Source organism: Nicotiana sylvestris, chromosome 6 (assembly GCF_000393655.2).
Source record: "Nicotiana sylvestris chromosome 6, ASM39365v2, whole genome shotgun sequence".
Classification (NCBI taxonomy): domain Eukaryota; kingdom Viridiplantae; phylum Streptophyta; class Magnoliopsida; order Solanales; family Solanaceae; genus Nicotiana; species Nicotiana sylvestris.
In genome coordinates, this window is record NC_091062.1 from 146,931,793 (window position 1) to 146,959,019 (window position 27,227).

At 37.4% G+C, this 27,227-nt stretch overlaps 1 protein-coding gene across 1 annotated transcript; it reads left to right on the forward strand.

The window, feature by feature from the left end:
• The first annotated feature begins 309 nt into the window (after positions 1 to 309).
• Positions 310 to 21,617, forward strand: LOC104214654 (alpha-mannosidase I MNS4). The gene is made up of 17 exons (XM_070147584.1): positions 310 to 512; positions 1,259 to 1,378; positions 1,467 to 1,559; positions 2,583 to 2,669; positions 2,826 to 2,916; positions 3,649 to 3,704; positions 4,388 to 4,460; positions 5,280 to 5,389; positions 6,400 to 6,450; positions 14,846 to 14,934; positions 15,361 to 15,442; positions 15,540 to 15,653; positions 16,266 to 16,345; positions 17,650 to 17,785; positions 18,885 to 18,955; positions 19,181 to 19,415; positions 20,764 to 21,617. The coding sequence occupies exons 1-17, from the start codon at positions 408 to 410 to the stop codon at positions 21,004 to 21,006; spliced, it is 1,836 nt and encodes a 611-aa protein (XP_070003685.1). The 5' UTR covers positions 310 to 407; the 3' UTR covers positions 21,007 to 21,617.
• The last annotated feature ends 5,610 nt before the right edge of the window (positions 21,618 to 27,227 follow it).

A 27,227-nucleotide genomic window follows, 5' to 3' on the forward strand; every position in this document is an offset into this window, starting at 1 on the left:
ATCCTTACCGGAGCATCTGAGCTTCTCCTTTCTACATGCCCGAACCATTTGATTTTTTAGTTAATTTTCACAATCAAATATTAAACAAATTTAATTCTAAATTTTAGACTTGAACGAATAATAATCTCATGATAAATATAATAGATTATATCACATTTTTATTAATTTAGATTCTAATATAAGCAATCTTAGGATATTTACCACTATTGTGATAATAGTATTATTTTTAATATTTAATGTGGCACACGGTGTAAGCAGGTTAAGTAGAGCACGAGAATGCAAATTTCGTCAAGTTTGAGGGCCGTTTTGGGCTGTTTTACCATGTACCTCGAAAGAGGTACTAATTTTTGGATTCACATGGAACATATACTCACAGAGAGGGAGAGAGAGAAAAGGAGAGCGAGGCCATGGAAGCTCCGAAGTTGCTGCTGCTGATTCTATGCGCCTTCTTTGTAGGCAAATCCCTCGGAGATGGCGTCACTCCTCAAGAAGCCAAAGAGCTCAGAGACGAGGTCACCTTATTTATCTTCTCCTTATCAATTGTTCACTCACAGATCGACACATTTTTGAACTTTTAAAAAATTTAAGCTTGAACTTCAATTATCATTACTTTTTTTTTCTCTTAATGAATGTAGTTATGTCAAGTTTTAACGGATTGATACGATGTCCGTTACGTCAATGATTTGATATAAAAAGTGGTTACTTTCTTGATCTCTGCATAAAATTATTATTTTGAGAATCAGTTGTCAGCTCTTCAATCACTCTAAAGCTGAAATAATGGAGATGATTTCATGTTTGTCGAAATTGCAACGGGAAAAGCAGACGTAAACTAAAAAGAAAAATGTGTTCTTTACTTTATCAAAAAGAAAAATGTATTCATTATAATGAGAAGGGTTGCAGAGGAGATCGAAACATTTGAAACTGAAATGAATAAGCACAGAGCTAGGAATAGACAGTGGAGTAATGATTTAACATCCAATCTACTAATCTATTTTCTAGGTTGGAAATTAAAGCAATAAGTACACTTTTGTAAAAGGGGAAGGATATTTCTCATTAGTGCCCACCTCACATTTTTGTATCCCCTTTTCCGTATTGATCCCCCCCTTGATATCCAACACTGGTACTAGGTGGTTAAGAAAAAAAGTGACCGAAAGTTGAGCATATAATATCTTGTTCATTTTTTTCTGCTTTGCCTTCCCTTCAAATGTCAAACTTTATAAGGTGATTGAGAAATAGTGATATTTTCATTCCTTTTTAGGTGCGTGAGATGTTCTACCATGCATTTAACGGATATATGGATCATGCTTTTCCACGTGATGAGTTAAGGCCTTTATCTTGTGGAGGAGAAGACACACTTGGTGGCTATGCCTTAACATTGGTAAGAAGACACTTTCTTGCTGGACTGGACAGACTAATTTTTCTTGGTAAACATATACTTAATGTTCCTATCATGTGCATTTTCACAGATTGACTCATTGGACACCTTGGCTTTGCTTGGTGACAGAGAGCGGTTTACTTCTTCTGTTGAATGGATTGGTAAAAATCTTCGGTTTGATATTGTGAGTATGGCATTTGTATGAAACTGAATGAATATTGGAGTGAATGATTTTACTCTTTAAAAGACATTGCCTTATGAACTTCGGATAATTAACTTGTTGGAGTTGGATTTAAAAGCTCTCCTCTGGCTTCGTGAAAGTTCTTTTTCCCCATTAATTTTTTTTGAGTGCCATAGAAAGGTGATCTTGAATATGACTGTAATAATTCCTTTGTATTGCTGGGAAATCAGATGCCTTTAGTGGCCGTAATGCTTCTAATGTTGAGAATATAAGCTTTCATGCATGGGGTTTGGTGTTCGACTTGTATGACACAGTCAAATTTAAGGACCATCGAGTAGTTTGACAAGGTTAAACTTTTGTTGCAAATCTCAATCTCTCCCTAGACAAGATGCTTTTGTCAATTCAGCAAATGACTACCTTGTGTTAGTTATTTATAAATAAGAATATTAAACAAGTCATTTTTACTTGTAAAGAGAGTCATTTTTATTATGTGCTAGCTTTATGTAGCATGTGATATGTGGGTTAGGCGGATGTCACGGGTTCGAATCCTGCCACAAGCAAAAAGCCTGGTATTTAAGTGGAAAAGGGTAGTGGGGCGGATCTATTATCCACCGAGTTTCAAACTGTGCGCCACTAACACTCTGTGATTTCTCGGTTTTCAAAAAAAATTATAAGCTTAGAGTTTGCTTGCTATTTATAGCTCATTCACATAGAAGTGGCCTCCCTCATTGTGAAATTTATAAGCAAGACACCCTTTAGAAACTGGCCTCAATATTTGATATCTTTTGCCTTTTTGTATCCTCCGGAAGTGACCCTCAGAGTATCAATACTTCTAAGAAGAACCTAAGTTTTTTAAGATAATTGAGACTTTGTTCATATACCCGGGGAATATTGTTGAAAAAAAGACCCCTTATAAAAACTCTTGGCCCATCCTTCACTCTGCTAATGGTTAGCCGGGAATGAGTCTGGGAGTTCGATTTCATTTGCTACTTTTCTGAGTTCTGAAAATTTACTATGTATTTGCAGAACAAGACAGTATCTATATTTGAGACTACAATACGTGTCCTTGGAGGTTTAATTTCTGCCCATCTCATTGCAAGCGACTATAACACGGTATTATATTCATATGTGTGTTACCTTTGTGTCTTTTAAAAAGAATTACTTTTCTGAAACAGCCGAGTATGCCTTCTATGTTTGTTAACTTTAGAAAATTGAGAGACTCTAAGCTACTTTCTCCAAATACTTTAACCAGGTCCTTTAGAACTGCAGGGCATGAGGATTCCCACTTATGATAATGAATTGCTTCACTTGGCTGAGGACTTGGCACGGAGAATGTTGCCGGCATTTGATACTCCTACAGGTATCCCTCGTGGAATTTGGTTTTGGCCATATCGATTGGGTAGAATCAATCTTGTTATGAATATTGTGTAATTATTGAAGGTATGTTGGATGTCTATTAGAACCAATTAGGGAGGTCATTTTTCTTGTAATTGAGTAACCTTGATTTCCCTCATACCTTCGAATAGTTGAATAGGTGTATGTTACTATTTAAACACCCCGACAACATGAGGGAATAATCAAGCTAAACTTTCTCTCAATATTCTTCCATGTTCTTTATTCTCAGATGCTATCAGAGCCAGTCTCATTCCTATTGTTGTGTCTCCATATGTTGGACCTCCTTAGTATGGTATCCACGGTCCAGATGTCCTGTTCTGGGCATGCAATAGAGTGTTAAGAGTGTCCCATATTGGTTGAATGGGTTGTTGTCAGTCCTTGTATGATTTTGGACTATTCTCACCTCATGATATAGCTTTTGGGATTGAGTTAGGCCCAAGAACCATTTTTTAACATTGTTATTGGGTTGGGTCACCCTCTGACAAACAACTTACTTCCAAATATTGCTTTCTAGTTGGAGGTAATTTAGTATCTTGGAAGATATATAAAAAAATCTAGTTGCGAGATCCAATGTTGAGTTTATTATATCTACATCTGATAAAAAGTTTAGGTTAATGAAGTGTGAGTTTGAACAACACTTGCCTGTCCTAGTAAAAACACCCTGCCTATCTTACATTCTGAATTACTTTTGCTGCAGGAATTCCATTTGGATCAGTAAATCTGTTGCATGGAGTCGACGAAAATGAAAGCAAGGTATTTCCTCTTTGTATTCTCCTTTTCTTCTTTGGAAGTGCTGTATTGGATTCCGCCTATAGTGGTATCATGCCTAGTAGGCAGTGGTTGGGAGCAAAGACATTCTATATTCAAGCTCGCTTCAGATTAACTTATCAGTTAAAAAATATTTATGACTGTCCTGGTTCTTAATGAACATGTGATCTTGTGCCTTTTCTTTCTAATATGATTTGGAATATTTTGTTCTAAGCCTAGTTGTAATTCACAATTATTTTGAAGACAGGAATGTTCTTATACAGCATTGTTGCCCTATTCCCACAAGTAAAGAAGAGAAAACCAGAAATCCTCTTGATCTGATCATTTTTGTATCCATCTGACAGACATGAATAGAGTTAGAAAAGACGGACATATTTCTATCTTTTGAAGTCTGTTAAGGGTTACTAGTAAATAATTTTTGAAGATTGACCTGGTTGGTGGTCTGCATGAGAGTCAAGAACCAGTATGAAAATATTCTCTCTTGCTTGTTTGGAGGACCATGTATGTGCAACTACATGTGCTATGCATGCCATAGGCATTTATTAGATGTCTGAGCTATTAAAGCTATCTGAAACTCTACTTGCTTTTAATTCTTAATCAGCTTTCCTTGCCTGAGACGTGCTCACACATTATTATCCTATATTAAAGCTATATTTTTGGGTGCCTAGATAACATCAACTGCTGGTGGAGGGACACTGACGTTAGAATTTGGGATACTCAGCCGCTTAACTAATGATCCCAGTAAGTAAAACACTCTTGATCTGATTTACTCAATTTTCCTTTCATCTTCTGATCTTATTCAAGAGGATCTTCAGTATTTTGTTCAGTTTTACTCATTCTAATTACCCTGACATGAATAGTTGTTTGTTTCAGCTGACATAACATAAGGTACACTCTTAGATCCTTGGTGGAAAGAACTCGAAAGAGCTGTAATGTAGGTAAAATGAGTATATCTTTAGGAATCCAATACCCTCGCTTAGGAGCTTGGGTCATTAAGTTTTACTCTTTAACTTGGTTTAGTAACAGACCTTAGATATCATTTGGGTTCTTCAAAAGATTGAGATTATTTAAGTTCTTTCTACTTTGTACTCAACTGAAAGAAGTATGAAGAGAAAAATCTGGACCTGTTAAGGAGAAATACTTTCTTTTTTCCCCCTTTTCGGGGGTGGGGTGGGTGGGAGTGGGGGTGGGGGGTGGGGAGGGGGGGGGGATTTGAGGTGAGTCAGGCTGCGGAGGTTCCCAATTTGATTTCTGAAGTGTAGTCTACTTAACTGTTAACATTAGAGGTGGTACACTCATCTGAGCTTTTAAGAACAGTCAACCCTTTATATTCTGACCGTTTATGGAGATATGTCATCCATTAGATATCTAGTGTGTTGTGACTGTTAATGTTTGGACACAATTCCCATGTCTCAGGCCCTTTCAAGTAGCAGTCCTTCTAAAATGTTCTGAACAGTAGTTTGTTTCCCCCTTCATCGTGTGTTTGGTAAATTGAGCATGTAAATTCATGCAGTTTTGCTTTGGGAACTTATGCTTATTCTTGTTATGATGGAAATGCAGTTTTTGAGCAAGTTGCAAAGAACGCAGTTCGAGGATTATGGGCTCGCCGGTCAAAGATTAATTTAGTTGGTGCTCATATAGATGTTTTTTCTGGTGACTGGACACAAAAGGTCACATTCTTTCAAATCTAGGACGTGCATTTTGTCATTGTGATAGGCATGATAGGAAATTTTTGATTTGGCTTGATTCATGATGTCACACAACTTGAAATCCTTATTGTTTGTCCGTGCTGTTGTGCATGGAATAATAGGTAGACTAATGGAAAGAGTGAAGGGAATATGCCTGGGGGAGGAAATATATGGAGGAAAAGTCAGTTCAGCTGTCCAGCTGCGATAATTTGATGCTAAGTGCGGGAGAGAGAGGTAAAAACTGGGGGGTGGGAGTGGGGGTGGGGGTGGGGGGGGTGGGGGAATTGACTGAAGGGTATAGACTGCAGTTTCCAGCTATGCTGATTTCTTCTTGGGTTGAAGAGGCAACATGATAAAAGAGAGGTGGGCTGGACAAAACACCTTTTCCTGCTCGAAATTGGCCCCTTGCTTCTAAAATATCTGGAAAGTGAGTTGTCTTTCAGTTTTATCTCCTTTCTCCAAAATTTAAAAAAAGGAGAGAAAATCCGGAAAAAAAAAACTGAAATCTTTTGAATTTCATGATATAGTGTCTGAAATATAGAGGGGTTTGAACTACAACTACGTTAAGGATATCTACCTTCATCTTTGACTCCTGTAACTAAAATATGTATTTCTTATGCATATCTGTAGTACTTCCCTTTGATAATGTATAATGTGTAATCCTTAGTTGATCATTTTTTAATCCCTAAACAGAAGAGTGAACGTCCTCTGTGTGCATCATTGGATCTAACAACCAGCCCTGCTGTTTGTACCTCTTGTAGAAGGATTAGAACCTAGATATTTAAGGGGTATGATTGACTCAAAAAGCTGGATACATTAAAGGAATGGTTTCAACTACGCATGGCCACTTTGACTTCGTTAGTAATTCCATCTCCACTTAGGATTCAGGAACTGTCATTTTTTTAGCACTGCAACCTAGCATTATCGGTTTTCTGCATTTCTTTCACTTTTCCCTTTGTAGTCAAGTAATATAAAATGTTCGTTCTTTGCAGGATGCTGGGATAGGGACAAGTATAGATTCTTTCTATGAATATCTCCTAAAGGTAAATTCTCAACTGTCCAGAATAATTGCTTTTGTACAAAATAAATAAATAATACTCCTTTTGATAGTTTGTTTGCTTGTAATCATTAGAACTCATTTCTTATTGGTAGTAAAAGCGTAGAATAATGATCTTTATGTCTATTCTACTGTTCCTATGCTCCTAAACATGTTTTTTCCATCATGATTCTGGACTTTGTTAATATAGAGCAGGATACTGATTATTTGTATAGCCGGACTTAATTAGTTTGGGCGGAGACGTAGTTGATTGATAATTTTGGACTTTGTTAATTGTTGGATTGCCTCAAAAAAAGCCTTGTATCATGTAAAACACTGACTGGTTGTATGCTTTGTTACTCTACTGGTGCCATTGCTCCAAAAGTTACTTCTTCTGTTTTCTGGTTTGAAGCTTCACTCTTCCTGACGAATTCTCCACTTAATTCTGCACCTATGAATCTATCTTAGGGATAGTGTCTGTTTAAAACGTAAGTGAGAATTATTCGGGAAATGGTTCTGTTCTAGCTTTATGTCAAAAAGAGAGAATTGGAACAGTTTAATTGCAAACAATAACATGGAATTAATGTTTATGTACTATAGTCTTATTTATTTCCAAAAGTAGCTCTCTTTTTTTCCGTATTGCTAAAAATCTTATACACGTTAGTTTAAATCCTTGATTCTGTCGTTGTTTACCTTCTTATGGATGAGCTAACCACTAGTGTAGGGTATGAGGTTCTATGGTGCACTATTCTGCAGATGGTTTTGTGTTAATTGGTGAAACTCGTGAAGGGTCGACTAAGAGCTTAAATTGTGGAGAAGCATTACAGAGATTCAGCTTTAGGATGTGTTTATGAGACCAACAATGTTACAGGAGTGAATGTTTTGCTTTCCTAGAAATGCAGATGTTAAGATGGATGTGCAGTCATATAATATCAGACTAGATTTATTATAAAAGAAATATTACACTAGATTAGAAAACGATCACATCTGAAATAAGTAAAAGTAGCACATATAGAGATAAGAGAATAAAATGAGAGAATATCAATTGAGATGGTCTGACCATGTTCTATGCAGACCTTTAAAAGCACTGATCTGTAGGTGAGATACTATGACAATTGAAGGAGTTAAATAGGGACCAGTAAACCTGAAATTTATTAGGTGGATATCGTTGCAAAAGATCTATAATATCTCGAGATTCTTGCGGGTTTAGCGAAGAATAAAACACAATGGGAAAGAAGATCCATATAGATGGTAACAACTAGGTGGAGTCAAGACTTACTTGTGTGGTACACTTACATTAGTTCCAGTATTTGCTAGAAGTTCTTTTTGGTTTGTTTATATTCATATGTCGATGTAGGAATAAGCTTGGATTTAGAGAACTTCTATTGGCAACCCCTAACATGCCGTAAAAGACAAGTTCTTGAGTAGTGGAATGACATAGGACCAAATAGAGCAAAATGGATAGAGAGGATTCAGACGACCGACTCTACTAGTTCCGTGTGGAGGTGTAGTTGTATTCGTTTTGTTTTAACCATCAATTTTTTAATCTTTTGTATGTCCTTTTTTAAAAGAGTATCTTGTGTAATTCTTTTTTGAATTGGTAACTATTGTATATATTATAAAAATCAGTACATAGGTTGCACTGAAAACCAAATTTACATAGAGAGAATTTATAGATATTCTAATTTGAGACCTAGCAGGATCCTAGTATGTCTATGATTGTCAATGTATCTTCTGTGTACATCTGTTTGCACCAAAAACAAAATAGAAGAATACAATTGAGTTTGATCTTCTGCAGTGAATTGCTTCTGTCTTCAAAACATCTAGTATTCCTTTCCCTCCAGACTGTCCACCAAATACATGCCGGAACAGTCCTCCATCTATCTCTGCTAGTTGCTTCAGCTCCAGCTTCTTCCCAGCTATAAATGACATCTTTAATCCTGTATGGCATTGACCATGAAATACCCCTAAGACTAATAAAGATTTTCCATAGTTGGTCTGTAATCTTGCAATGTAGAAACAAATGGTTGACAGTTTCTGCATTTTCCCCACACAGAAAACATCTTGAACACAGAGAAATTCCCCTTTTTATGAGATTATCCTGGGTTAAAACCGCCTCCTTTGCTAGTAGCCAAGTGAAGCAGGCTACCTTGTATGGAATCTTTGTTTTCCATATATGTTTCCAAGGCCATGTGTCTACCTGTTGATTATCATGATTCAAAATCTTATATGCATCCTTCACTCGGTAAATCCCTTTGTTGTGCCTCTTCCACCATATTGAATCCAAACCTTCCTGTAGTCCTGTAAATGCTTCCAGCTCTTTGTAGAGGTCAGTTAATCTTGTTATCTCCCAGTCATTCAGCTGTCTTCTTAGAGCTATTTCCCATCCTTGACAACTCCTCATATCAGCGACTGTCTTATGCTGGTTTTGTGCTAAACCGAACATATCTGGGTATCTTTCCTTTAAGCTTCCCATTCCTAGCCAGTTATCATTCCAAAATGATGTGTTCCTTCCGTTGTTCACTCTTATGGAGGAGTGATTCTTCATTATTGGCCAAAGTTCTCTGATGGATTTCCACACACTTACTCCATATGATGTACTGACTTTTTTTGACACCCAGTTGTTTTCTTCACCATACTTTGCTTTGATCACTTTGGCCCATAAAGATTGGGGTTCTTTAGAGTACTTCCATAACCATTTAATTCTAAGAGCCTTGCTTTGGTTCTTCAAATTCCTTATCCCTAATCCACCTTGTTTTTTATCCATTGTTAGTGTCTTCCAATTGACTAAATGGAAGACCTTTTTCTCCTTATTGCCTTGCCAGAGGAATGTTCTTCGGAGTTTGTCCAATCTCTGTAAAATGCCTGCTGGAATTGGGAACAAAGACATCATGTAAGTAGGTAGAGAGTCTAATGCTGAGTTGATTAGAACTAGCCTACCCCCAATGATAGGTACTGCGATTTCCATCTTGACAACTTCTTCTCACACTTTTCTATGACTGAATTCCAGATTTCTTTTGATTTGGATCTTGCACCAAGAGGCATCCCAAGGTAAACAGTTGGTAGGGACCCAACTTCTCCTCCTAATATCTGAGTCAGTTGCCCCATGTTGTTAACTTCATTAATGGGAAAAATATTGCTCTTTCTCCCGTTAATGTGTAATCCTGATACTCCTTCAAATAAAACCAAAATGATCCTTAAGAATCTAAGTTGGTCTTTTTCAGCATCACAGAAGACTAGAGTATCATCAGCATATTGGAGATGTGTGATCTCTAGATTGTTAGCCCCACTCCTGTTTACCTCAAAGCCTTTAACCCATCCACTGATTTTAGCCGTTTTGATCATGTTGTTCAATCCTTCCATGGCTATGATGAATAGAAAGGGAGATAAAGGATCACCTTGTCCGAGACCTCTGTGTGAGTGAAAATAACCTTTAGGACTTCCATTTATAAGAATGGAGAATTTCACAGTAGATATGCAAAATTTCATCCATCTAATCCATTTTTGCCCAAAACCCATTTGTTCTAACATTCTTAGTAGGAAGCTCCAGTTCACATGATCATAGGCCTTCTCGATATCCAATTTGCATAAGATTCCAGGTTTTTTCTTTTTTATTCTTGAATCCACAGCTTCATTGGCAATCGTCACTGCATCAATTATTTGTCTTCCTTTGATGAACGCCATTTGTTGAGCATCAACAAGTTTCCCAACCACCCTCTTAAGTCTTTCAGTTAAGACTTTTGAGAGCAGTTTGTAGAAGCTCCCTATTAGACTGATCGGTCTGAAATCTCTCAATTCTTTCGCACCTGTCTTCTTTGGAATCAATGCTATATATGTTGCATTGAAGCTTTTCTCAAACATCTCATGTGAATGGAAGTTGTTAAAAGCCGCCATGATATCTTCCTTCAAAATGTCCCAACACTTTCTGAAAAAACCCATTGTGTATCCATCTGGACCTGGAGCCTTGTCACTTGCACACATCTTCAGACTGCTCAGCACTTCTTGTTCCTCAAAGTTACTCTGTAAAGACTCCCTTTCCGATTCAGAAATGCTTGAACTATTTTCGAAATTGACTGTTGGTCTCCACTGTTCAGGTTCTGTGTATAGCTCCTTGTAAAATTCAATAATCTCGTTCTCTATTCTTTCTGGATCCTCGATTACTTCATGTCGAATCATTATTTGGTCAATGTTGTTTCTCTTGCGTGCATTTGCAGTCCGATGGAAACTTTTTGTATTCCTATCCCCTTCTTTGAGCCACAAAGCTCTTGATTTTTGTCTCCATGCAAATTCTTCATTCTTGAGTTGCACCTCAATCTCCATTAGAGTGGCTGCTTTCCTGACTGATTCCTCCTCTGTCAACGCTCTTAGTTGTTGCGTTGTCTCAAAATCTGCTAGTTGACTTAGCAATTTTGATTTCTGCAGTCCCAAATTGCCTTCGTAACTTCTGCTCCATCCTTTTAGCTTGCCCTTGAGAGCTTTTAACTTGCAAGCTAAAATGTAATCAGGTCTTCCTGAGAATTCAAAAGATCCCCACCACTCTCTAATTCTGTCCTCAAAACCTTCCACATTCAGCCACCAATTTTCAAACTTAAAGAATGATTTAGCTTGTTCCCACGCACCACAGTCTAGAGCCACAGGTGAATGGTCCGAAATCAGCCTTTGTTGGATAGTTTGCTTGATGTTTCTGAGCCTTACATCCCATTCTTCTGAAATGAGAAATCTATCAATTCTTGAAGCCGCTGTATGATTGCCCCCTTTGAACCAAGTATAGTTTCCTCCTTCAAGTCGAAGATCTATCAGCTCCATATCTTCTATAAAATTCGAAAACTCCACCATCGCTCTGGACCTCCTTGAGCATTCCCGTTTTTCAGAAGGGTACCTTGTAACGTTAAAATCGCCACAAACCGCCCAAGGACCTTCCATCAATCCCCTCACTGCACCAATTTCACTCCATACTTTTTTCCTTTCTATTCTACAATTTGGAGCATACACTCCTGTTATGTGACATTGAAAATTCTGTAGAAGAGCGTCAAACTTGCACGTCAAAGTGTATGCACCAGTCTGTAACACCTCCCCTTTCCATACTCTGCAATCCCATAACAACAAAATCCCCCCTCTCGTGCCGCTAGCTTCTAAACTTGCATACCTAACCCATCTACCACCCCATATTTGCCTGACTATTTCCTCGATATCCCCCTCGACTTTTGTTTCTTGCATGCAAATAATGTCTGCCCTCCAATTCTGCACTTGACTTTTTATTATCTCCCTTTTCTTCTTATCATTTAGACCCCTTACATTCCAGGAAATTACTTTGATCCTCATATAGAAATAATTGATAGATCTCTTCCCCTACTCCTTTTCCCGTCACTCTTGAATTTGACATCGAAAGAAGTCAAACCTTTTAATTCCAGTGATCCTTTGAATCTTTGTTTCTTCACCTCCAACTCTGTCTCCACCCTTCTAACCTGTCTGCAGCTGTCAATTTGCATTAACAATTCCAGTGCTTCTTCTTCATGTCCTTGGAAATCTACTCCAAACATTTTCCCCAATTTGATCATATTTTGATGGACCCATATTGTTGCATCCATGTCTTTATCCAATAATGGATTGTGTTGCTGAACTGCTAAAGGATTCACCTCCTCAATTTCCCACTCTTGAATAGGGCTAAATTGCTTTAGATGTTCCAAAGTACTTCCCATGTGATCATTCCCCATCTTTGAGTTTATGCTTTGCTCCCCTTCCTTCTGTTCCAATCTTGCTAAATCTGCTCCACCTTCTGGCTGACTGCAACTGGTAATTGTTTCCTTTTGCATACTTTCACGATTCACATTAAGGGTTTGATCCCTGGAGGTGACTCTTTTGCCCCCGATTGAGAAGGTCCTCTCATTTCCTCGATATAAGGCTTCAGCCCAGTATCATCAGAGATCTCACACGAGAGGTCATTAAAAATGACTTGTGCAGCCATATCGGGGCCATAGGATTTCAGCTTGACTTTTGACACTTTACTGCTTTGATTCATCGAAGTTGAACCTTGTGTAAATTGTCCACTTGCTTTTCCTTTACCAGTGTTTAGCTCATACCGTGTCTTTCTTTCAGCCCAGATTGGGATGAAGAATTTGATACCGTCTCTTTCAATCCCCACCTCATTGGGAGTCTTTCTGCCATCACCAGCAATTTTGATTCTCGCCCACTTAAGATGATTTTTGAGATCAGTTTCTTCTTCTGTAGCTAACCAACCCCCACATAGATCTCCTATTTCTTTGAAGATCTTTTGTGACCATAGATGTAAAGGAATCCCCATGGCTCTAATCCAGCATGTTTCCTCAATTTGTGAGTTTGGAATGCAACCGGCTGTATGATTCCACCAATCCAGATGAAGCTTGAATTTTTTCCATCTCCATTCTCCTTGCACAATCTGCTCTGCCATGAATCTGTTTGGAAATTCAAAAAGAAACATGTTTCCTGTCATTTCATATATGTTTACTCCGTATGCTTTGTTCCATGAAGCACTAGCCCATCGCCTTATATCTGCTAAAGTGGGTCTCTCATTGATTTCTTTCCCTAAAGACCCGATAATGCATCTTTTTAGTAGGCCTGTGTCCTCTCCTCCAGTAGGTTCCAAAACAGTGATATCGCCATTGTTCGTGCTGACCCTTGCCTCTCGAAGAGTATTGGATTGCCATTTACTCTCCTTAACTGCTTGGGCATAAGGGAAATTTTCCACAGTATTTCTGGGTGGTACTATGGGATTCAACTTGGTGGATATGAATCTCTCTATCTTAGCTGCTATGTCTTTCCAGCCAGAATTCAAAGTTAACTCTGGGATTATAATCACTGACCTCCCTTCTCTCTTCAGTGACAGAATACTCATATATCTTCCATGGACGTTAAATTTCCTAGTACAGAAATGTTCTGTCATTTGCTCCTTGTACTTCCATCTCTTCACTAGATTGTTTTGATCTGTCGACGCTTCTTTAAGTGCAAAGCATATCCATTCCATTGCCTTTCTACCCATGGATGATCTTCTCATCATGTTGCGGCTTCTCTCCACCCATTCAAACCAAGTGTCTTTGTTGGAGTTCCATCTGGTGATGTCAAAAGATTTGAATCCTGCGTTGAAGTATATCCTGTTGTCTCCCATATTGTACTAATCAGCTGCTCAGGTTATGGAATTTTAGGGGTTGTTTGGAAGTTATCACCGTGAGCTATAAAGCTTGAAAAAAAGAACAGAAAAACCAGAATTCTGGACAGAGAGAGATTCCCCGCCACCGGAAAAAATAAAAGTTGTCGGAATTCAGAAAAAGTTGTATGGATGTGCTCGGAATTTCCCAGCGAGCAAGCTGTCCAAAACAAAAATTTTGAAAAGTGGCCGGGATTGAGCTCACGCGCCGGCGCGTGGTGTTTGGCTCGCCGGAAAGTGCCGCGCGTGGAGGCGCGTGAGAGACTGTTTGTCGGAGCTGTTTTCAGAGGGTTGGTCGGAATTGAATAAGCATGCTCATGGTGTTTATGGATCCTCAAGATTCCTTGTTCTCAGACTCCTCGGGGAGTGTGTCTGAGAGCTCAAGAAAATAGAGAGAGAATTTCTCAGTCTCAAGGAAGCTTTAGTTTTAACAGTATCTTGTGTAATTCTTACAATTCAAGATTCAAATATTCAAATTTTGAACGGTGTTTATATTCAGGTAAAGGACTCTTTCTTTTTTATTGACTTTTTGGTGATTATAACCATCCATGTGAAAATAATTTTGAATACGAGGAAATCATAAAGCTTCCTGGAATATTGGATATTGCCATAGTTACTGGTCCCTGTCTTATCTGTATTTACATTAAACTCGGGGGGGGGGGTTACTCTTGCTTTGGGGACCTAGTTCAATTATAATATCATCTCTTATCTATATTTAAATAATTTCGAAGCTCGTAAACACTGAATAATTTCCAATTATGCTGGGGGGGGGAGGGAGGAAGTAGAGTTGCATGTGTTTCACTATTGGACAGATGGAAAGATGTATTAAAAAAGTACCTCCTTGCACTTTCCTGGGAGTGGAGGGGGAGGGGGAAGAGGAAAAGACATGGTGTTGAAAGGATGGTTATATTCTGACATTTACCTCTAGGAGATTTTGCTATGGCGGGTTGCTGAGATCAGAAAATACTTATTGCTAACATTAGATTCCTGTTCTTTATGGACTACTTTTAGTCACAAGCTTTTCTGTTGGCATTTTCAGGATCTTGTAATTGACAACTGGAAGTTCACATTTGACTTTAAGGAGTTAGGAGTAGTTTTTCTTTTTGAACTAAATGAGTTAGTAGTTTAATTGCTTCATTTCACAAACTCATGAATTCCTATAGGTTGATTTGTATGTAAATTTTCCTTAATCCTGACCTACTCATTCACATATTTATTTCAGGCTTATTTGCTATTTGGGGATGAAGAATATCTTTTCATCTTCCAGGAAGCTTATAAGGCTGCTATGCACTATCTCTTTAATGATCCTTGGTAAGTAATGCTGCTTGCTAAGGCTTGTATTCTATACGGAGAAATCCCCATGGCTGTATTCCATTGATGTTGTTAAATCAAGAGAACTAATATAGTTATTCTTTTGGAAGTGCGTCACAACATGTTTAGGTTCATTTAGTTTGAGTATGACTACATCTCATAGATTATTTCTAAGGACATTTTAGAACATTATCCACTTAATTGTTAGAGAATAATAACTTCCATTATTTTGCAGTACGTAGGCTAAGGCTCCTAAATAGGAAGCCCAATTCTGTAGTCAATAAACAAATCCAGAAGATATTTTCCTTATTCTCTCCTGTATTATGAGTTGGTACTCCACAATTTAAAGTCTTGCCCACCCCTAATTTTCTCTTGTTCTCTAGATCTAAAAGTTCTATGCAAATTTGCCTTTTTCAATATGTGTAGGTACGTAGAAGTAAATATGAATTCTGCTGCCCTTGTCTGGCCTTTATTTAACAGCCTGCAGGCATTCTGGCCAGGTCTTCAGGTGATTTGGTTATGGAGATCTCTCATACCCAAGCAAACCAATTGTTTCCTTAAAATGTTATTCGTAGACGGAACTAACTTTTGTGTATTTGTTGAAGGTTCTAGCTGGGGATATTGAGCCTGCCATTAGAACACATGCTGCTTTCTTCAGCGTCTGGAGAAGATATGGGTTTACCCCAGAGGGTTTCAATCTAGCTACGCTCACTGTTCAAGTACACCATCTTACTCTTGTCTAGTTCTTTTTGATATTTTGAGTTTGTTTATGTGCTAGTTATTTTACTGGGTTGTTGGTGTTGTTATTGTACTTGTGCATGTAAAGTGACCTAGATATAGGCAGTGCCTGTTAGCATGAAATTGCTCTGGGTGGACCTTTTATGTGCTTAAAATGAAAACCTCCATTGTATTGTTCGGTTGCTCAACTTAGCCCACATCACGAGCGAACATATAAGGTTAAAAGGTTTCATTTAGCCATCTTCATAGACATGCCTTTGACTCGTACAACTATTTCTCCATCGGGTCATTCTGTGTACCACTTTATCATTCTTTTAGCAAGTCACTTTTCAGATAAAGTCGTCCATGTAAGTGGATAGAACGTTTTAGTGATAAATCATTTCTCATTGCTGTGAAATATAAGCAGTCAGGCCACCACGTGAAGTCTTCTTCCATCTCCTCGAATTCTTTGTGCATTGATCTTGTTCCTTCTATTGCCTCTTCTTGTGCTGACTGGGCACCTGATTGCTATTGCTGGTGTGGTTAGGAGTGGTTTGTTTACTGTATTATCACTTACTTATCTTATGTTTTATTGTATTTTGCTTACAATATAGCAAGGCCAGAAAAGCTATCCTCTGCGTCCGGAATTGATTGAGAGCACATATTGGCTGTACAAAGCTACCAGAGATCCCAGGTTGGCGTGTTTGCTCTTGAATTGTGTTTTTCTTTCGCCTACATTTTTCACTAGTAAATTTAACCCGGAACATTATTGGATGATTGGTCACTGCCTTTTTCATGATTGTATCGTGTGAAGACTAATATCTTTAGGCACATGCAATCTTCAGAGGGTTAGGTTTTTACTTATTTGTTTTGCAGTCTATTCAATCTTTTAACAAAGCTGAAATTAAATGGAATTATGGAAATCACAACCAGGAAAGATCTTACAGTATGAATGTGCTGTATATCCAAGTTAGCAGAGTCATTCATTCTTGGAACGGAAGATCACGTCTTTCTTGCTTGACATTGACATCTTTTAGCCCATACATGTAAGCTTATCAGATACATATGAATTTACTAGTCTTTCCCCCCAGAATGACCCAGACAAAGATTCCCTCTGAAGTCTGAAGAAATCCTTTTTAGATTTCCTATTGGCAGTCCTTACCAAGTTTCCTATCTATGATCATTGTGACATTTGTTATAGCCTGGATGTTGAATCTGGATGTGTGTGAAGGTAACCTCATAATTAGGATTTATTATTACTTGTCTGAGGCACCCAGGAGGGTCAAATAGACACATAGCGAAAACTCAAACTCCTACAGACGATGGGAGTTGAGGAAATCAAGTAAAGTGTCTATATCGTATACATCTAACATGTTACACCAAAAAAGCCAAAAGAAAACTCAGTTTGAGTATATGGTTCTGCTTTATCTTCAGAGCATCCTTGGTTTCATTTTCTGTCCGAAGGACCAAAAAGCAGTTTTCATCCAAACCCTTTTTTAGGTGGATAATACTTTCTGTTTCAACTTCACACAGATAGCATCTGTTGCTTAACTGTAGCCCCTTTTTCTGCAAGCTCTCTTAAGTCAAACAGGATTCATGAGCCACTAGCCAAGAGAAGCATATCACTTTTTGAGGAGCATCTTTTCTCCAAATCTATTTCCAAGGCCAAAAGGAGATCTGAACTGTCCCTTCTGTTAATGTAGTAACAAGATTTAACAGTAAAAACACCTTCGTTTTGTGCTAGAAATTTCCTTCCTTGCATGATCCAAAGAGATTCCAGAAAGGGTGAAAGAATGGTTAATGACTATGCACAGTTTGAGTAAAGCTGCACGGTCATTGCTACACTCTGAAAATTTGATTTCAATTATTTAAAATTCTCTTTCTTTCTTCATTGAGTGCTTTCGCTTCCTGGATAGCAATTTAATCAATACACTCAGACTTTAAGGGTTGGAGCCTTATGTTTCTTTTAATTACATCTATTAAATCATTTTGATGTAGGTATCTGGATGCCGGAAGGGATATGCTAGCTAGCTTGCAATATGGTGCCCGATGCACTTGTGGATATTGTCATATATCCGATGTTGAATTTCACAAACAAGAAGATCACATGGAGAGCTTTTTCTTGGCAGAAACTGTAAGAATAAGGCTCAATTTTATTTTACCGTGTTCTGTCTGTGGTATATCAGTTTATTCCTGTGTCTTGTTTAGACGATATTGAGTGATTATGAGGGACTACCTACATGAATATATATGGGGTATTATGAGGATCGAGGACACTGGAAAAAGTAAAAGCACAAGAGAATAATTTTCATTTGCCCTTGAATTATTTCTTAACTTCAATTTTAGTCCTTTAATTAGTAAACACACTTTTTACCTTGACATAATGAGTGGGTCAAGCACATTAAGTCCTTTTGCTGCAGGATTCAGCCAACTGATGGAAATTAATAGCCCATCCAGCTTCGCTGAATCTCCAGGCCTTCTACCTCCTGACCCTACAAACTTTCGCTTATGCTCTGCAACCTTAACTCTGAATCTCCAAAAAATTATTCCTAACACATTGTGAAGCACTTAAGGAAGCATTGATGTATTAATGGATTTGTGGTTGGACATCTTATAGAAGTCTAACTTAGTGACGAGATTAAGGCAAATACAAATCTAATTTAGTGACGAGATTAAGGCAAATACGACTTCTCTTGTAACTTCTATGGTGAGCTAATTCAAAAGTCATTAAGGGCTGGCATAAAAACAGATCAGATTGGTGGATGAATGATATGTCTCAGTTGTGTGTGCACACACCGCTTTTCTATTGTGAACTAATCGCAGTTTTATGACTAGTGGCTGTGTGAATAGTGAAGGTGATCTTGTACTGATCTTAGCTGAGCGTAAGCGGAGTAACCTTATCGTGTTTTATGTCATATTACTTCTCTTTTATCTATGAAATAAGGTAAAACATCTTTGCACTAATAAATTGATTTATGTCGTATTGATTTAACCATGATTTGAGGACTACTCTCATGTACTGGTATTTTGCTTCATTGGCTTGAACCTATGCATGATTACACTTGACAATCATCTGAACAAAATTCTCTCTCTCTCTCTCTCTCTATATATATATATATATATACACACACACACACGCACACACCCCACATCGTTGTCTTAATTATAATTGTTTTTTCCCCTGTTCCATGTATTTGGATACTTCTCTAATTGATATTCTACTATTTTTTCAGGTTAAGTATTTGTGGCTTCTTTTTGATTTAGCTGCTGGTCCAGATAACCTGGTTGAGAATGGCCCATACAAGTAAATCGCCTATACCATTGCTTGTATTCATTATTTACTTTATTCTTTAAAGTTTCTGCCCTGCCCTTCCTCCTTCCCCATGCGAAGAAAGAAAAAAGAAATGTGTTCAAGAAAAACGAAAAAAAGAAAATTCACCACTTTCCGTTTCTTTTCCTTATGTCTTTAAATTTTCTCCATCTTCCTTCTACTCACTCAATATTTTTGGCATTTCTTTTAATTTTGAAGGTATATTTTCAGTACAGAAGGTCATTTATTGCCTGCAACTCCTCAAATATCCTTAGTACGTGAGCATTGTTCCTACTTCGGAGCATATTGTAGGAACAGCAATTTGATACTGAAAACTCATACACCTGAGAGTGCAGAAACTAATTCCAGTCACTCTCAAACACAACCTGCAGATTCAAGTTTCCTATCGCACTCCAGTTATCAAAGTTCCCCACCTATAACTGGTTTGATTAAGGTCAGAAATTTAAAAGGTTCTTATTGACTAATTCCTATTAAATGTTTAGTTCAATCATTGGGAATTTGCTAACATGAAATTCCCCGTATTTTGGTTTTAGTTTAGCTAAGTAAGCATGACGGTCCGAGAAAAAGTTGGACATAAGTCTTAGTTCTTTTTCTTTATTTTAGAACCAATTTGCAAGATGCGCTTCTTTGATTGGACTCCAGGCTTTGTACAGCTTGATCTTCAAGTTGAAATTTTACAAACTAAAGTTTCCTAATACTGCTTCAAATATCTGCAGTTCAAAAAGATATAATATTTTCTTTTGATGAAGATCAATAGATCATAAAAATTTTGTAGTTTGACTTGGATATTTGTTTGGTAGAAGAAATGTTAAAAGTAATTCTTGTAGTGTGGGTGTGAAATTTTATTTGACTTGAAAAAAATCACATGATCGTTTAAGGTTGAATTGTTTAGCTAAGTTTGAAGGCTTGCAGCCTTTTTCTGTAGGTGATTAGTACTATTTTTCTTATGATGTGGAGATTCTACAGACAAAGGGGCAGCATACTGTATATTTGTCTCATGGGCAAAAGGTAGATGTTTATGGTCAAGGGTTAAGGTGCTTAATCGTGCAATACTGGTGAAATATTACACTAACTTGGGTGTCTCATAAATAGGTACATCAACTTATCAAACAAAAATTAGTATCGTTTTTTTCAAAATAGGTGCACATCCATATTCTTGGATTACTCTCCCTGGAGAAGATACAAATTCCTGTATGGGCTAAACTGCTAACTGCTCTAGTATTACGGAGATCTTGTTTTTCCTTTTCATAGTTATCACTATCTTCAGACATGCAGGAAAAAAATACATTGGTATATTCCTACATTATGCACTAAATGAAACAAGCTCATGGCAGAGAGGGGAGGATGGGAGGTTTCTTGTGGTAGATTCCAATTTGGACTTAACTCCAAATTTTTTAAGTATTAGGGAGCTTTAATGTAGTGACTGTATTTCATTTTAATCTTCCGCTCAAATTCTCATAGTTACTTTTTTGCTGGAATTTTGAAAGTTATATAAGGGAAAGTAATTTTATTGGTCGAAATGTGTGAAATTCTTTGGATGTCCTAAAATGGAAGATGTCACATAAAATGAGGAGACACTTCATTTCTGAACCTTGATTTAATATATTGTTCTATTTCATATGGATACCATGGCCAGTGACCCTCCAAACTGCTTTAGCGGGAAAAAAAAGGAAAGAAAGAAAAAGAAAATGATATATATATATATATAGAGAGAGATTTCCCATGTTACTGGAAGATTCATTTTCACTTGAATGCTGAGAGAAATTTGTTTTTTATGATAGGGACTTTGTCCAGGGCTAACCCATGGACAAAGATTTGGCTTGTCATTCGTGGCTCCGGTGGATCCAAGTAGTGAGGACGTAAATTCAAGTCAAAGGGAGACAAGTGAAGTTCAGAGTCATTCAGTTGTGCTGATTTCAGACCCCAATTCTGAAATTTCTTTATCAAGTCCCCATAATGATCATGACAATGATCCAGTTCATGCGCCACAAGAAAAGAGCCCCTCTTCTAAAGAAAGCAGATAAACCGGACACAGTGTGTAATGGAATTTAGCCTCGTTCAATTTGCTTTCCATCAAAGGACTTCCTAGCGTTGGTCATGATTTGGAAGGGGTTCAAGCTTCAACGTCCTGGAAGGTGATGTCAGGGTTCTGCTTGTATATGGTGATTTGGCTGATACCTGTCGGTACCAGAAGATGGGCACTAGTGGCAAGAGCTCGAATTGCTTTTTTCAGAGTGCCATGATTCTTAGAATGGTTTATTAGGAATCACAGTCATATACATAATACACATAGAAGTATCCTGCAAAAATATAGGAACCAGGAGGTGACAAAACATGTCTAACAAGGTGTCATCCAGGACTTCTTACTGTATACTAAGTTTGCTAACATTTAACTGTTGCGACGGAGTTGGGCAAGACGGATTTTTCTGGTGATTCCAGATCAGAGACAGGCAGAGTGACTAATCAATTTTGTACACTTGAGATTGCTACCACAAGTTATTGATTCTGTTCCTTGGTCAGTTATTTTCTACAGGCAATGTGGTATTAGTTTGCCCAAATTCAAGTTTGTAAATCATGTACTCTAATAATATCAGTCAGTGCCAGATGGACTGCATTTTTGGAGTGTTTTGGACCACATGTTTCTGATTCTATAATGGACTTAATTTAGAATTGTTATACTTAAAGCCGTGTGTTAGCTCAAAATTGGTTTAATTATAAAACAAGTCAGTTCCAGCTTATGAATTTTACATCAAAATGCCATGACTGCCGCGGAGAAGAGAGCTGCATTGGAGGCGCTAGACAGTGACAAACAAGCTGTTGGTGTCAATGCAATTGTAGCTGAAGAGAAACGAGGTCAAGGTGCGTTGATTGTCAACCCCTTGGGACTCTTACATTGAGTTGACCTCGACGAGGACGTCGAGTTTCAAAGAGTGTGGGTGGTTTGTTAGACCCCCAAAAATGGAACTCGACGGGACAACAAGAGTGTTGTCATGAGGCAGCAAGAGTGTTGCAAAGTTTGGTGCATGAGCAGCACCAATGTCAAAAATGGGAAACGGGCAAGTGATGGCCAAGGCTTTGACGGAGGCGAGGCAGCTTGGCAAGGAGCTTGACAATGAGTTGCGGGCTAAGGATGGCACTTAATCATGGCAAAGGCATCAAGGCATGAGGCAGTGATGCCAAGGCAAGGCAAAAACGGATGGGCAAAGGCAAGCAAATGTGCAACGGAAAGGCAGTGCGCGGGCAGACTTGTCATGCCATTGAGTTGCGGCAAACGGGCCAAGTTCGTGGGCGGATGGCAAGGCTAATTGCGGCACAATGCAGCTGGATACAATGGCATTGGCGCCTGGTCCAGGCCATGGCACGAAATTGGGCAGCAAGTCTTGGATTGACAAAGTCAAAGGCGGTTATCGGCACATGCTGTGCACATGGGCAGCAGTTGAGCATTGTCCAAAAAGCTGGCAGGAGTTAGCACGTTTTTGAGGGCCATGATCTCATTATCTTTAGCATGATTTACATGATCCTAGTAGTTGGGGGTGTCAACTACACTAAGCTAAAGTAGTGGGCTGACTAAGCAAGTGCCTAAGCCTAAATATAGGCAACTATTGTGTAAATGGGGCTGGTTCATATGTTATAAATGGACAGCACCCTTCCCTTTTTGGAGAGAGAGAAAAACGTGTGAGAGCACACAATTGAGTTAGGAAGGAGTCCTAAACATGTTTTCAAGAGTGAAAACAACCTAAGGCTAAGAGTAGTCTTGTGAGGGTCAAGAGTGATCCTTATTTTGTACACGGATGTACTACGGAGTTTGAGTTTTCTTTGTATTCTCGAGTTAAATACAAAGTTGGGAAAGAGTTTCCTGTATATTGTGCCTTTTGTTCACTTTAATTTTCTGTCCCTTCATTCAATTTTCCGTTGCCTAAAATCAGTATCTACTTACTACGTTGAAAGCTGCCTAAATAAATCTAAGTCCAAAGTTGCAGAATTTTGGCCGAGTGTTGGAACAGGCTGAAGTCAAGTCGAGACTTGGCTGCCGCGCAGGCTGTTTTTGTGGAGCATAAAACACCCCTGTGACACAATGCTTATGGTTTTCCCCCCTTCTTAAAATTAAAAGAATGCAAATTGGTTTTGTACCATAATACATCTCAGATATTCAGCAATTGAGAAACCAGCAAAAGCATTGCCACGCAACTGCTAAGAATGGAATCTACTTCTTTCAATGTCTGTAGACTAGGTAGACTTAGTTTAGTCCCTAATTAGAATTGGGTGTGATTATTGTAGGCATATAAAATTTGTAATTAAATTCATAAATTAATTTGGATTATATTTTAAACTCAAGATATATTAGTCCAAATAAATTTATTGGGCTAATATAATTGAATTAATTATATAAGTCCTGTCACACACCCTTTTCCGAAGATAAGGAGTTTTTTCAATTAAAATGACATTATTTAAAATGGGATTATTTATTTAATTTAGAGTCGTCACTTGGGATAATTATTATGGTGTCCCAAGTTACCGGTTTATTTTAAAATTTCAAATCGAGGATTGACTCTATTTATGGTCCGCGAACACAGAAGACCGGGTAAGGAATTCTGTTAACCCGGGAGAAGGTGTGAGGCACTTCCGAGTTTCGTGGTTTTAGCACGGTCGCTTAACAAATAATATTTGGCTTAATTATTTGAATTATTACATGTTTAAAACCTTTTATGCGTTACCTCTTCTATAGCGCTTTTAATTATTTTAAACAATTATGAAATTTATTTAAACAAGTTACGATGTCGTGCCCTTGTTGTTTTTCTACACATCGCAAATCACGCCACGTGAAATGTACCCGTGATTCACAACATGTTTATTTTAATTATTTGAAGTTGTGGTCAAGTCACATGAATGCGCACTTGAGTTGCGATTTACATATCATGACAATGTCACGGGAACCGTACCCATAGTTACGATGATTTATTATTAATCGCGCCTAAAGCAAACTACGATATTCAAGAGTCATTTTCCTAAACTAATTTGGGAGCATCAAGTAGATTAATTATGAGAAAAAAAAATGTAGGTCAGCTTATAGATTGTTATGGAAATGGGTTAACTCTAAAAATGGATGAGAAAACTATCCTCTATGGCCCCTCAAAATTTTAATAGCCCATAGTTTGGCCCACTTATAGAAAATGGCCCTTCGGCCCAAACATATTGCATATAGTAGCCGAAAGGAATGTACATAACAACACAAGCGACTGTAGCTTAGTGGATAGAGCGTCTGTTTCCAAGCTGAAGGTCATAGGTTCGACCCACCCTTACGCGATAGAGTAGCCCTTTTTTGTCGTTTTAAATTGTATTTTGTACTTCTGGATATAATAAGTATTAGCTAAGAATTGAATGAAATATGTAATGCAGGTCATATACGAAATGTCTATTTTGTATATTTTTTGTATAATAACAGTCTATTTTTGTATATTTTTTGCATAGTGACAGTCTATTTTGTATATTTTTTGTATAGTAACAGTCTATTTTGTATAGTGACAGTTTATTGTATATAAATTGTATAGTGGCAGTTTATTTAGTATATTTTTATATAGTGATAGTCTATTTTGTACATATTTTGTATAATGACAGTTTATTTAGTATATGTTTTGTATAATGACAGTCTATTTTGTATAGTGACGGTCTATTGTATATAAATTGTATAATGATAGTCTATTTTATATATTTTTTGTATAGTGACAGTCTATTTTGTATAATGATAGTTTATTTAATATATTTTGTATAGTGACAGACTATTTTGTATATTTTTTGTATAGTGACGTCCATTATATTTAAATTATATAGTAAAAGTCTATTTTGTATATATTTCAACGTTATGCATTTACCTGAGAAAGAACAATCATAAAACTTCTACAATTCAATAAGTGTATCATGTAAAATTATTGTAATAGAATATACTTAGTCAGTATACACTATACACTGACTAAGTAGTTTCTAATACTTAGTCATTTGCAATAATCTATTTTGTCGACCTGTTATAATTATTTTCTAATAGCACATATTCCTATTGTTCCATGAAATTAAATAATTTAATTTTTGCTGGAGTTATTTCTGATCAACAAATAGATGGTGCTTTAATTTGGTAGTTACCAAATAAAATTTTTCGCCAATTCTTCTTCGATTTTTTTATCAACTTATTAGAAGAAACAAATTAACACACGCCGAACCAAAAATGCTTGTGAGACCATAGGAAATAGAAACTAAAGGACAAACGAATTAAAAATACATAGGATATTCGTTGGGAATAACATCGCTGGTGGGTTTCTTTTCAGGTGTTGGGCCAATGATATGGCCGATGGTTTCTGTTTGAAGTGCTGTGTTTTATAATTTCAATTGATAGTCGTTATAATTAGTTTAGGGCTATAATATGTATGGTATAATTTTATGGCTACCGACTGTTAGAAGTTTTCAGCGGGTGGCTATATATGATTCTCTCAAAATGGATCAACAATATGTCATATGGAACTGGGCATGGCATGATTTCAGTTTATAGGTGATAACAACTAGGTCGGGAATCCAAATTAGAGTAAGAATTTGAGAAGTAAATGCGGAAGCAATAACAACAAGGAATTGAACAACTAGAATTAAATAGATGAAAAGAAAGGATATGGGAATAATTCAAGGAAAGAATTCCAAGAACTTCCAAGAACGCAAGTTCTATAGCCTTGACAAGATCAAAGTAACAACGTCTTGATTTATGGAAGAAATCAAACGCCTTTACTTAAAAAAGCAAATCAAAACAATAGATTCGGATGACAACTTTACGAGTAACTTGAGACAATAATTAATAACTAGTATTAATCGCCTTCTAAGAATACCACAAAGGAATCAAAGATATCATAAAAGAGAAGTAATCTTACTACCTTGAACTAAGAACTAGTAAAGGTTGAAAGATAAATCTCAAAGCACAAGTAACAAAGGTTCAAAAGAACTCTCAAAGTATGATATACTTAATCAATAAATGTTGTGTCTTATGAATGAGAAGAACTCCTTATTTATAGGAGTTAAAAGCACTTAAAATAATGTAGGGGGTTGCTAAAAAGTCATCTAAATTAGGTAGGGGGCTGCTAGGGGTCACAATAGCCATCAAACTTAGGTAGGTGGCTCCTAAGGGGTAACAAAAGCCATCAAAATTAAGTGGGGGCGGCCAAATCCTTTTGGGGCAGATTTGGGCCTTAAAACTATTAGTTTGGGCCATTGGTTTGGACTCCAATTGGGCTCCTTTTGAAACACCCCCTTTTGGACCTCTTTTAAGGTCATTTTGAGCCCTATTGGTGGACTTCAAGGGCTGATTTGGTAACCCAATTTTCCTCCTCTTGGACTTCAATTTGGACTACCAAATAGTTGTAAAACTTGGACAATTCATCTCCTTTGGGCTTGAGCTCTTCCTCTACAATTAAAAGCTTCTTTATTTGCCATTGAAGTCTAGCAACCTTAGCTTGCAACTCTTTAGCTTGAGATCTTGTAAATGGCCTTGGAGCTTCCAAAACTCTATCATCTCTATCATTGTCCTTAACTATATCCTTGTTCTTGATGCTATCATTCCCCCCTTCTTGAAAAGAATTCGTCCTCGAATTCGATCCTACATCAAACAAAGATAAGTCAGCAACATTAAATGTGGCACTTACTTGGAACTCACCAGGAAGGTCCAACTTGTAAGCATTGTCTCCAATCCTTTCAAGGACTTGAAATGGGCCATCTCCTCTAGGATGCAACTTTGACTTCCTTTTGGAAGGAAATCTCTCCTTTCTAAAGTGAACCCAAACTAAATCTCCAGGTTTAAAAATAACTTGCTTTCGTCCCTTATTCTTTCTCAAGGCAGTTTGCTCATTTTTCTTCTCAATTGCAAGCCTTGTTTGTTCATGAATTTTTTTCATCATCTCAGCCTTTGTCCTACCATCAAGATTAGCAATATCATTAGTTTGTAATGGTAATAAATCAAGGGGAGTGAAGGGATTAAAACCATAAACAACCTCAAAAGGAGACATACCTGTAGAAGAATGGATTGTTCTATTGTAAGCAAATTCAATCATAGGTAAGTGATCTTCCCATGAAGTTAATTTACCTTTCAAAACAGCCCTCAACATGTTTCCTAAGGTTCTATTAACTACTTCAGTTTGTCCATCAGTTTGTGGGTGACAAGAAGTAGAAAACAACAATTTAGTACCTAACTTCCCCCAAAACACACGCCAAAAGTGGC